This window comes from Branchiostoma lanceolatum, chromosome 1, assembly GCF_035083965.1.
Source record: "Branchiostoma lanceolatum isolate klBraLanc5 chromosome 1, klBraLanc5.hap2, whole genome shotgun sequence".
Lineage (NCBI taxonomy): Eukaryota > Metazoa > Chordata > Leptocardii > Amphioxiformes > Branchiostomatidae > Branchiostoma > Branchiostoma lanceolatum.
In genome coordinates this window covers 7,880,816-7,893,165 of record NC_089722.1, presented here as the reverse complement: position 1 = coordinate 7,893,165, position 12,350 = coordinate 7,880,816, and the positions used below count along the sequence as shown (strand labels likewise).

General features: G+C 41.2%; 1 protein-coding gene across 1 annotated transcript; it reads right to left on the bottom strand.

The window, feature by feature from the left end:
- Nucleotides 1-5,107: 5,107 nt before the first annotated feature.
- Nucleotides 5,108-12,042, bottom strand: LOC136431651 (neuronal acetylcholine receptor subunit alpha-7-like). The gene is made up of 11 exons (XM_066422945.1): nt 11,773-12,042; nt 11,050-11,180; nt 10,641-10,685; nt 10,085-10,194; nt 9,486-9,683; nt 9,038-9,101; nt 8,696-8,832; nt 7,988-8,124; nt 7,489-7,624; nt 6,708-6,939; nt 5,108-6,374 (listed from the first exon to the last, which is right to left on the bottom strand). The coding sequence occupies exons 1-11, from the start codon at nt 11,819-11,821 to the stop codon at nt 6,207-6,209; spliced, it is 1,407 nt and encodes a 468-aa protein (XP_066279042.1). The 5' UTR covers nt 11,822-12,042; the 3' UTR covers nt 5,108-6,206.
- Nucleotides 12,043-12,350: the final 308 nt, after the last annotated feature.

Here is a 12,350-nt window from a genome sequence, read left to right as displayed (position 1 = left end):
AATTATATTTTTGTATCAAACGTTTTTTGTTGTTGTCAGAAATGTTCAGAAAGTTAGTCTCCAAATATTAGAATATCTCTGAGTTTCTTTAGGACTTATTTTCTGTATTGGCCAAGGTGTATCTAAGTCCCTGTTTCCTCGACCATTGTGAACATAGTTTGAAAGAACCACAAGGCCGTAACAATTTTGAAACGAATCTGGTCAGGGTAAATTGTTTTCAACGTCCCGTCTACGCGCTTTTATAAAGTTAAGCCAAGAATATCGCCACATCAATCCTTAGATAATCGCGTTACCCAAAGGAAGTACCTCTACGTTAAACCGATTATCTGATTGGTACATCCTAATTAGAAGGGCTGAGCGCATAGACGAGAGAGCACCATCAATCCCCGGATCAAGTTGATTGATGTGTCCGTCTGTGTCCCGAAACTTAACGTGATAGTTAGGTTTCCGACACGTGATCTTGATGTATAAAGGCTGTTAAAGGAGAAATCACAAAGGAAATATAAAAGCATACAAACGGTTGTAACAAGATTATTCCAATATATATTATACTTGTACTGAAAACCATACAAAAGGCATTTGGGTGTAAGAAGAAGCTGTATCGATAATCTAGGTTGAAATATTACTCCACACCATACTCACTAAGAAAGGAATTCAAACAATTATGTATCCTCTTATATATCTTATCACGTAGCTGTTATTATCAAAAAGAATTTCCATGCGATGCGATGACTCACTGTTTCCTGGAAGGACAGGTTGTGCGGTTTGTCATCAGAGGTCAGACCGCCCACAGGGACACTTACCCTGTATCTATTTCTATAAAAAGATCATGAACCAATTTCCTGTCCTTAACCCGTGATGAGTCTCTTGTGGCCATTTGACCTCTGTCGCGTTGTTTCATGCATCATTGTGAGGATGGATTATAATCCCTAATCAGATGTTGGGAAACAAAATTAGATGAAGTATACTGTAAAGCAGAAAAGGTAACACTACTCGTAGAGTTGCTACAATAAGCAAAGTGTCCTATCATTATGAGAACTTTTGTAAATGTAAGACGAAATAACTGAACCCGTCATAATGTTTAGAAATTTTTGGTCTATCCTATTTCTGTTTTTTAGCTGCAAAGTTTATCTTCAGAAACCTACACAAACTTTTCTTTACGACGGTACTCCGTTTGTGATCATCATTTTTTCCCTGCCAGTGTCCAACAGTTTCAGGGCAGTCCACTGTTTTTTATTCACGAGCCCATCAGCCAAATAAACAAAGCATGGCAAAGAAGAGAAGAGGACTTAACAGCTGCAGCGAAAGTGGCAATAAAGTACTAGATCTAGAGAGAACTCTTTTAGCCACGCATGGACGCTAGTGCAACAGCTTTCTCGTCTATTTGCATTAGTTCCACAGACTGGTTTCACACGTGTTGGAATGGAATACAGTAATGGAACGTATAATGACGGTCATATCTGAGAGAGGGAGTCTGTAGGAAGCTATTAGTTCCAGATTATGATCGGGCCATTATGTTCCTCCTTTCCGATTGAATAGCCAGACAATCAGCACCAAGGACAGTTCTAACTCCAACTTGTGCTCCCGTAAACATGCATACGCCATTATCTAGGTGCGTTGTCATTCTCATCATGTGCATGCTCTGTACATGTATCTCTTCTGCGGAGCCAGTCGTGTAAGACTTTTAGTACGGTTTTCCAACGCAACAAGCGCCGGTAATCCAATTTCCAGACAGTATAATCTAAGAACATCTCTGTGCGCGAGCCAATTAGTTCACAATGGCCAAATACGTCTTGTCTTAAATTGATCGTGTGATTCGTTTAGCTCAAGACAGTTGTCCCATAGAACTGATGTATTGTGCTATTCAACTCGGCCTGGTTGCTAAGGACGTACAAATTTGTTTTGGACAAGAGCCATGATGGTAATGAAAACCTGTTTGTAGAGGCGATGTTATCAGAGCACGTCTAAAAGTGTGTGACTTATGGTCAGAGGGTAAGCGATGTCTCTGATTGCGTCTGTTGGAAGAAGATAGTCTGAAATGGTACAATATGATGGAAAGTTCTGAGAGTGTGTGGAATCAGCAGCTAGGACGATAAGCAAGGTATCAAAGAAAATTGCTTTGCAGAAGGAAACCATTTCCTTTACCTCGCCGTAACGAAAGGAGATTCAGGGGTAGTATCTAAACACCTGGTGGGACATTAGCACGTCTATACAAATATTCCTTGACAATGACATATGTTGTTCATGGTCGGTCCCCCATGCTGATATTCTCTTCATGCTCGTGATTTCCAAAATATAGATATAGCTGAGTTGCTTAGGAGAGTGACGTCACTCTGCGTTCCCCATAACGTTACTTTTTACACGTCCACCATACTTCAACAGATTACTCAAATTACGGGTGATTACGAGGAACAGGAAGTGCTGTTCGGTGTTTCCTTTGTATTAGACACACGCGATGAAAGTGTCTAGTTCCGGGTGCCTGTCGTGATTATTATCTTCTTGTAATTGAAATCTTCTACTGACAAAGTTCTCTTCATTTTCTATCTGTATACATGTAGTTGAGAGTCTCTTTCAACTACTTTGTTGTTGAAATTACACGCATATAGTTTTCTCTGATAGATAGGGTAGATAACGATGTGACTTATTTGTCATACGTGGAAAGAATGACCATTTGTCACGTGCATTGGTTATCCCTCCCTAATATAGTTAATGAAGCTTTTTCCTTGGCGTAACGGGCAATGAAGTTGGTTGGGTAATCTAGCCTTTGAAGTTTTACAGCTTGCGACATTGTGGGCCTAAGAGAGAATCCAATAAAGGCCTGCTTTAGTAATCTTATTCTAGATGGGATACGGAGCCTTTTACATGGTAGCTCTAGAGATAGGAGATAGGGCGCAAGAAACAAATGAAAATGGACGGAAAACATCATAAAAGCAAAAAAAATAAAACTTAAATTGTTTAGAGTAGCGACCATGTAAACAAACACCAGGGGAGGCGGCAGTAGTGCTATAAGATGTTCTTCACCCATGTTCTTCTTCTAGTGATGGACATGGGCGTTAAACCGGTGTCACAATTCATGCGAGCGTCGGCCGAATTTGTAGATCGCCCGAAGCTCGCCGAATTTCAAAATCGCCCGAGCGTCGACCGTATTTTCCAATAAAAATCTCGGCCGACGTCCGTCGAACACTAAAAATCCCTCATGAGATGGTACCATATCTTGGACATGGACGAAGTCAGTATCGACTAACCTGGTAAAAGGCCAATATTTGGATCAACTTTTATTTCTAAAAATCCCCCGAAGCCCGCGTAATCGACTGGACGTCGGCCGTACTTCGGCCAAAAATGCACATTTGAAGCTCGCCAACACGTTGGCCGAGCTGAATTTCTTATTTGTGACGGGGGCTATAGTACAGCGCAGCCGTATATTTGCATTAGTTCCACATGCTGAATGTGCGCGTGTGCAGCCAAGGGATGAGGGTAAAACCTCTGTAATGTCACGAGTAATGTCCGCCATATCTGAGGATGTAGGACGGAAGTTATCAGTTCCAGGTCAAAGCAGGCCATTATTTTTATTGCTTTATAGACACGAGGAACCAAACATTAATCAGCAAACAAATAGAACGTGTACTTGTAAAATTCTAATTGTGTATTCTAGTTATTGCATATACAGGCACACACAGACACAGACACGCAGACACACACACACACACACACACACACATACACACACACACACACACGCACACACACTGACACATGAACAGACACACACACAGGCAGACAGACAGACAGACACACATACAGAGGCACACACACACACTCGGGTACAAAAACATAGGCACACACACAGCGTCGATCATATCTAAGACGGAAGTTATTCGATCCACGTCAAAGCAGCCCATTACTTCTATTGCTTCCATGGCCAGTTGAATCGATAGACATTCTGAACCAAATGTCAAGCGCCAAGCAAATAAAACCACCAGAACGTGTACTTCGTTATTCTATTCATCATCACTTAAACTTAAGGTAGAGGTTTAGTGTGACACTTTGAGATCGGGTTTCCAGCGTGTCGATCGTCCTTAATTCAATTTCCGAACGATACGACCTCTAAATACCCTTCGTGCGAAAGCGCATTCATTCCCATAACCCATAGATTCGATCAGCGATATTCTGAGCTGGAACTGACGTATTCTGCCATTTAATCCAACCTTGCCCGTCCGAATATTTTCTCAAAAGGGTCAGGACACCGACAGTTGCAAATGTGGGATCTCAGATTGCGTCTGATGATGTATGAAGGAAGCGTAACCGATGCCTTGGAGCTCTTCTGCTCGAATGAGATAGTCTGCTAAGGTTCAAAATAAAAGAAAAATGTGCGCTATCATATATAGAGGGATAAGAAGATCAACAAAAATGGCTCTGTGAAGAGAAACCATTTCCGCGAGCTTTCAAAAGAAAAGGATACAGAAGTCGTCTCAAAACATGTACGTTGTTCTCTAACGAATACCGTTTCCTGGTAAAAAGATATCGTCTTGGACAACTTCCACTTAGAAGACGTCATAACGTGCCTCTCCCATACCATAAAGATTAACCTTATTGTCATCATCCTTATTGTGTAAACATCGCTGATGTGTTAGTAGATTAGTAGCAACACTCCACTGTTTTCGATAACGTTCACTCTTCCACGTCCTCCATATAAATTCCAATTAAGCTTGAATTACCTGTAATTGGTATTAAGTAAGGGAACACTTGTTAGAATGCACGTTGCCAGGAAACGATTGAATACAGACTGCTTCTAAGGCGCCGTTCAAATCCTTGTCATTAAGCTTTGTTTTGGCAAATTATTATATTGAAGTTACTCAGACTGTGTTGCTGCTTTTCTTCATCATTTATGTCTCCTAATTTCTGATATTTAAGTCGGGTAAGCTGTCATAACATCATTTAAAGTGCTGATGCATCTATCTTGATTGTACAAAGCATAAAAGAATCGTAACGTTGAGTATGTTTTTTACTTGTTGCTCTTGTCAAAGGCCAGAACTAATGTCTATCATATGTTGTCGTATGTGTACTAATTTCTGGTGACACAGGGGGAGAAATATACTCTACGTCTGTGTTGATTGTTCATTAGCCATGTTTATGAATTGGACATAAAACTGTTGATTCAATCTATAAAGCAATAAACATATTCTGCACTAATTACCACATTAGCCATATTATAAGCACAAAGTAATCATCATAGTATTCAACACTGTCAATTATTTAAGATGGTCTCCTCTCTCTTTCTCTTTAGAACTGACATTGTTGCTATCGTCACATAGAAGGGTATGCTCTTTTTTTAGCGTCCATGCACTTTCTAACATATGTGTACACATCATACTTACATTTAATCTAACCCCACAAAAAATCTCCAAAACGTCATGGTTTGAACAAAGACAACAGAAATCATACACATTCTACCTTGCAAGTTTTACGCTGTTTGAAAAGCAAGTACAATATAGATGGTGCTGATTTTAGAGTGCGTCATAAAAACAAAACAAAACAAAACTTAACTAAACTAAACAAAACAAGAATACCCGTATCAGAATTGTTCACAAATGTTTGCAGGCCATTTTTTTTAAATAATAAGTGAATTACACAAAGATGTACATCACTCATTGTAGTTCTCTTATAGACCTTTTCACGGATCCAGATACATGCTTTGAGGCGCGTGGAACTAAGGGTAGCACAGTGGACAAACAATATCATTGTCATGGCAACATACTTTTCACCTGACCGCAGCATGCAATCAAAAAGATCTGTGAACAAAGCCTCGTACGTAAATCTTTTTCCTCCGACTCAAGACACGGGAGCCTCTAAATCTTAGTCTAAGTACTAGATCATTAGTGGAAATTGCCTCATGTAGATTCTGCATCTCGAATCCGTAAGCTTGGGCCGCTAGCAAGTAGACAGAAAGTGCCCATGCCATGGTCACCCCAGTCTTTTGATATCTGCATAATTTATATTTTCATAAGAGCCCTAGAACCATGATGTCCCAACTGGACCATAGAACATCATACCCAAAATGATCGAGAAACACCAAACTGTAATTCTGTGATACTCGACTAATTGTGTACAGGGTGACCTCCTGGACTGTAAACCCTATCTCCGGGGTGATCTATACAGCGAAGATGGACAGAGTGACACAGTCGTTTGGTTCGTACCAAAGTCTAATTCTACCTGAGGAGCCCGTTAGGCAGGGTGGTGAACATGGACACTGTGACGACGCCGTACACTACAAATATCACCACCATTAGAACTTTGTCCAGCTGAAGCGCTAAGGCCCGCCATTGATCACGGAGGCTCTCTTGTTCCTCGTTGTCGTCCGCTGTAGTCTTGATAGCCTGGTGGGGAACATGGGGCACAAGAAGACGTTAGGACCGCGGACGGCAATGAATTAGATTCTTTAGGTCCAGTTCAATGGGATAATAAATCTAAAGTAGAGATCCAGTTCCTAAAGTAGTTTGATGCTGTGTCGTAGGTCGTAGCCCGCTGCAAAAGGGTTTGTGCAACAAACTTCCTTGTTGATGAATTCCTATAAAACTGTGTTGTTTGTTTAAAACTATAGCCTTTTCCTATAAAACTGTGTTGTTTGGCTTTATAAACCATAGCCTTTGTACACCTGCAAATGTTAGTTTTAAGCTTGGAAACATACCACGCAAAAAATGTCTTTTTACCTGTAAATTCATAGCGATGTTTGCCAAGAAGCTTCCATTGTTCTCTTCTGGTAGCGGTTGTTTTTCCTCTCCAGTTTCAATGTCGACTTTCTCGTCCTCTGGGTTGGAACAGGAAGACACTGTTCTGTCGGTGGACTCGCCATCTGACAGGTCCATGGACAGTTGGTCAGATGAATCTGGGGAGGGGATGACCCTGTTTTTCTTACCACAACGTCGCTCCCATATTCTGTACCTGCAAATGTGGTGAAAAAACACGAACAATGTCTATAGTCTTCGTCTTAAATCAATGCAGTAAAAATGAGGAAAAGGAAAAAAAGCAACACCAACCGAGTAGAAAGGATAACTATCAGAACTACTTTTGACTTTTGAAGAACATCTTCGGCCAGGTCGAACTTCTATCCTTACTTGTTGACAAAGATCGAACCACAACATACATTTTCACGGATCCCATCACATGCTAGAAGTTGCTGGGCATTATGGGCAGCTCAGGAGGCAAGCAACATCCTTACTATGACTAGGGCTATGCGATGCATGCGTACCGTATCCGGTCCGGGTGATGTTGCCATGGTTTTGATATTATTTGCTGAGCTACCCATAGTGCCTCGCGTCTCCCAGCATGCAATGGGATGTGTGAAAAGACATATGACACACAAACGGGAAAAGGAAGACCTATCACATGATACGCGTACGTCTAGAAATCGGCGGTTTAGGTCTAGACTTACAGCTACATTTGTTCTCACCAAATTGGTTACAAGAGGAGGTAAAACAACAACCATCTTACCCTGGGAGGAAGAGGAGCGTCTTGAGCCAGGGCGGCGGTTTCTTCAGGTTGACCTCGTGGAAGTGGAACATGATGCCGAAGGACGAGAAGGACACAGAGATGGCGACAATCAAGATGGTGGCGCCGAAAAACTGGCCTGAAACAAACAAAAAGATCCATTCATGTTATCATTGACAACACTAACATGTCGATCTTTCCACGAAGAGTGTCCATGATGATAAAACATGAAACATATTTTCAAGACACTCTACTATATCTTTCCATGGTTGATTTGAATCTCACTTGTGGAAGGTTTATATTCTCAGGGACGGAGATGGTCCAAAGACTCTACAATTAGATTGAGGAGCTTAAACAATTGTTAATTATACTTAGTGAGTTGTCCGTCATATCTAAACTGATATACATTTACATCCGGATATACATTTAGTATGGCTGCGGCATTTCTGTTTGTGATTTTACTACCGTACTAAGGTGACGACATTCTGCCAGGTATACATACTTGCATACGGTATGGACCGTGAGGTGATGGGAAGTCCCGCGTTGACGGCTTGTATGAAGAACACCAGCGCCAGTAACATGTTCACGCCCAGGGACAGTTTCTCTCCGCACCCGGCCGGCACCCACGTGCCGAACAAACTAGAACCAGAGCAAATAAAGTCTCTCATGAAACCAAGGCGTGATGTAGTTATGATGTATAAGGATCTATAGCTGTTACCTATACACAGACTGTCTCAGATGATGCTTGGGTGTGACGTAGTAGTTAGTTACGGTTCATATTAGCAACACTGAGAGAACTTACTTCAAACTCAATGCTGAAAAGAAGTTCGGAAACATAAAGCTAAGCCCCTTTTTAACTTAATCTATGACTGCCAGGTACTGCGTGGATGTAAAATAGTAACAATTTCTAGTGGCTATTACGTTCAGAGAACTGGCAGTTGGTACAGCGGTATAAAGGTTTCCATATCAAAATAGCGTCTTTGAACATAAAACTAAGCTTATTCTAGTGAAATCTATAGCTGCGATATTTACGTGGGTACTGCGTGGCGGCAAAACAAAATTGCTATAGTTTCTTGTACTGCAGTGGCAGTCGATAAGATATTTTGCACTTAAAGAACGCGTAGACACATCAAACTAAACCTTATTTTATGCAAAGCACGGTGCACCTAGCCAGGCTAGGGTGCACAGAGTAGGTAGAATCTTGTCTTACCTGACAAAGAGCATGAGAATGCAAGGTGCGATGACGTTGATGTTGTAGAAAAGCGTCTTTCTCCTCAAGTTGGCTCGGTAAGTAAGACTGGGGTAAGGCTCGGGACAGCAGTCGTACACGTACACGGAGCGGGTCACCTACAGGCGAGTTGGAGTTATGAATAGAGGCATAGTACTGAATCAAATTTCGATCAAGCCCTGTAATTATCAACCCTTGAGAGGAACGTATATATACTTAGACTAAGACATGTAGGTAGTGCATAAGTTTAGTATACGGCTCTTGCTTAGAAAAATAGCAACAGAAACACAAATGAAAGGTAAACACATCGATAGCGAGTCTTACCTCGAAGCTCACCAGATCCCACTCCTCATTCCTCTTGTAGCTGCTGATGTCTCCTGTTGCTGACCTGTGAGACAATATCGTACAAACTGTCTTCAAACGTCCCATCTCACAACATTGCAGGATTGGCGTTCTGATATGTAGGTCTACAATATATATCTCTATTTCCACACAAGAGGATGGTCAATGTTTTGACAGTTCATCATTGTGCAATTGCTTCAGCAGCTTAAGTTGATAGTTTATGACTAACATTAGAATATAATTGATGGGTGCTTGTGATAGTCCACATTACTTGTCTTTAAAGCTTTTCACTTAATCAAGTATTTTTTCATCAATGTATTTAACCTCTTCATATCCCACGGTGTAACAGACGACGCTGTTAGAATATAAACATAAGTCGCCTCACAAAGAAACCGTTCAATTTGCCACAAAAAATGTCAGTGTTACTCACTTGTTGAAAATGTCGACTTTGAGTCCATCGAAAGACCAAGACCCGAACTGCAGCGTGCACGTCTGTTCGTCGTACGGGAAGTACGTCACGTCCAGGGAACAGGTGGTCCTGGTGGTGACCGGATATAGCCATGACACACTTCCGTCTGAGTAGATCGTGGCGAACGAGTCTTCGAAGTTTTTGGCATACGGCAGTATACTGCAAGTGGAGATACATTGTCTTGTGTATGTTGTTGATCTTTTCAACGATTACAATTATAGTTGACACCATACGACTCATGTCCACTATTTTGATACGCCTGATGATATTGCTGAACAGATAACAAGGTAGATAAGCCTACGTTGGATGTTTTATTAAAAGACAATGACTTATTCACAAGTATCATGTTCATTACTTCCTCATTTGATAAAACATACATTGCTGAATTGAATGCCATTATCAAATTTTCTACTATTACGTTGGTAATAATATATGGCAATTAATAGAGCATGGGAGCAAAAAGAGTCATCATCGCATAAATGGTGAATGAAATGAAGACTACATTTACTTATAATTTCCCTGTGGATTGTGTACGTACTACTAGACACCTGCCCACCCACCTATTGTACGGCAGTATATCAGGCCGCCATATTCTCTCGCTCCTGATCCTGACGACGTTTGTATCTCCCCACTCAGACGAGTTCCAGCGAAGGACCTCGTCCGTCCAGTACTGGGGATTCACAACGAGAACTTTATTATATATAATGAACAATAATCACTATTAACTCTTGAACGCTGAGACTCTTTTATACATTCAGGTACAATCATATATAAGCACCCATCTTTAGAGCAAAGCCACTGCAAACGTTACGAGTAAATGTACAGATACATGCAAAATATTAGGAATAGATTTTACATCGATAAGAAGACAATAATCGCATCGGGGCTAATAAGGGCAATCCTTGCAACAATAAGAGGGGCAATCCAACTGTAACTTCGGATCACTTGCAATGCATGCTGTCGTAATGACAGCATTCGCTAGAGGTCGCTGTATGACTTTGCCAACAGTCGACGTTTTGGCATGACTTTGTAACTGAGTCTGATGCCACCAAAGCAAGATTGTAACCCTATGTGATAAAGGTGTAAACAAAGAAAATGCAGACTTTATACACTCACCATTCGAATCCATAAGTTGGTATCGAACGTTTGCGTCAGCGCATCCTTTAAAGAACAAATAGTAACTGCGAATGAAAAACTAACAGTGTCTACTTGTCTTAATTTAACTTCGTAATTGTATTGGTATTGACTGTGTCAAGTTTGTGTACTCCCTGGACATTGCGGGTGTACATACCCCTCTTATATATAAGATCATATATATTATTGACTAGCTTTAAACCAATGTATATACACTGTATATGGCTTTAAACCGGTTGGAGGCATATGACAAATCTATCAGTCTCGATAACAAAATACACGCGACTGCAATGGAATCCTGTTACAATTATGCTATAGGTGTAGACTGTGTCATATCTACCATAACTATACCACATAGCAGATTGATTTTGAGACGAAACTGGACACTTACAACACTGACGATTTTAGCCAGAGCTACATCAAATGTGACGTTGACAGCGTGGTTGTGGTCGAGAACAGGCCGAGGTTCCACGTCATAATCTGTCATCAGGTATGTCGTTAGGTTGGCTTCAGAGGAGAAACCTGTTAGGAAATAAACGTACACGATCGTCTATCATTCCTTGGGTTTAGTCGGTAGAAAGAGGTGGGTGAGGGAACAGAGTAGAGCCAGAAGCTGCGAGGAAATAAACATAACAAGGATGAGGTAGAGAGCAATGGAGAACAGTATCAATTCACTGCAGATTGATACATTTTGACAGTTTGGATAGGTGAAGTATCATGCAATCCTTTATGTACATATGGTTGGTATTTACTAGCATTTAGATATAAAAGTCACATACTGTACTCGGCATCATGTTTTTCTTTGTGCCAACAACAATGCAATTAGAACGTAAACATTGAGTGCATATCCAAAACGTTCGTTCCGTTCAATAGGCCGTTATGTGTGACCGTTATGCAGACACGGGTTTGACTTGTTAGACTTTCTACCTCTCGCATCAGAATAAACTCAGAAAGGGTCTCCCCTGTACTACAACGTTACGCCATGTTGAGCGAACCGACGCTGAAAGATGTCGTTCTGTTACAATGCACATACAGGAAAGACGATAGCAGTCACAGATATACCTGGCACACATTCACAACGCCTGGTCTGGAGTGTTTTGGCAACAAAACTTACCTTGTACGCTTGTGGCGAGAACAAGTAGGCAGAAAGCGCGAGGTTCCATAGTGTTGACTTAATTCACTCAGGACCTAGCTTATAAGATAGAGGAACGGAAATGGCGACTTGTCCTTCGGGTTTGCTTCTCACGCAACAGTCCCTGTAATCCATACCACAGGAGTGAATGCAGCCCCAGTGCAAACTGAGGTGTGGAGTTGCTGAATAATCGCTGGGGCGACAGACTATGACATAACCACACCAGGCACCGACTGTTGCCTTTGTAACGATGTAGCGTTATCCTTCCGGTGGATGTTGGGTGTAATCAGCATGTACATTCGTCATGTTTAGAATCAGGGGAAAGTTGTAATGGTTTACTTATGTTTGAATTGTAATGAAACAATGCAGGTAGTGCAAGCATGGTAACGCAAACAGTGATTTAACTTGGACAAGAAGGTATGGAGTTTACCAGCACATGATATGTTCATAGCACAATTGTTGGATCGGCACTTGGCCATACTGTACTTATGTATAATGTTTAGAAAACACGTCCAACATTACAAGGTGTGTCAATCCTTATTGTTTGAATGAAAGCACAG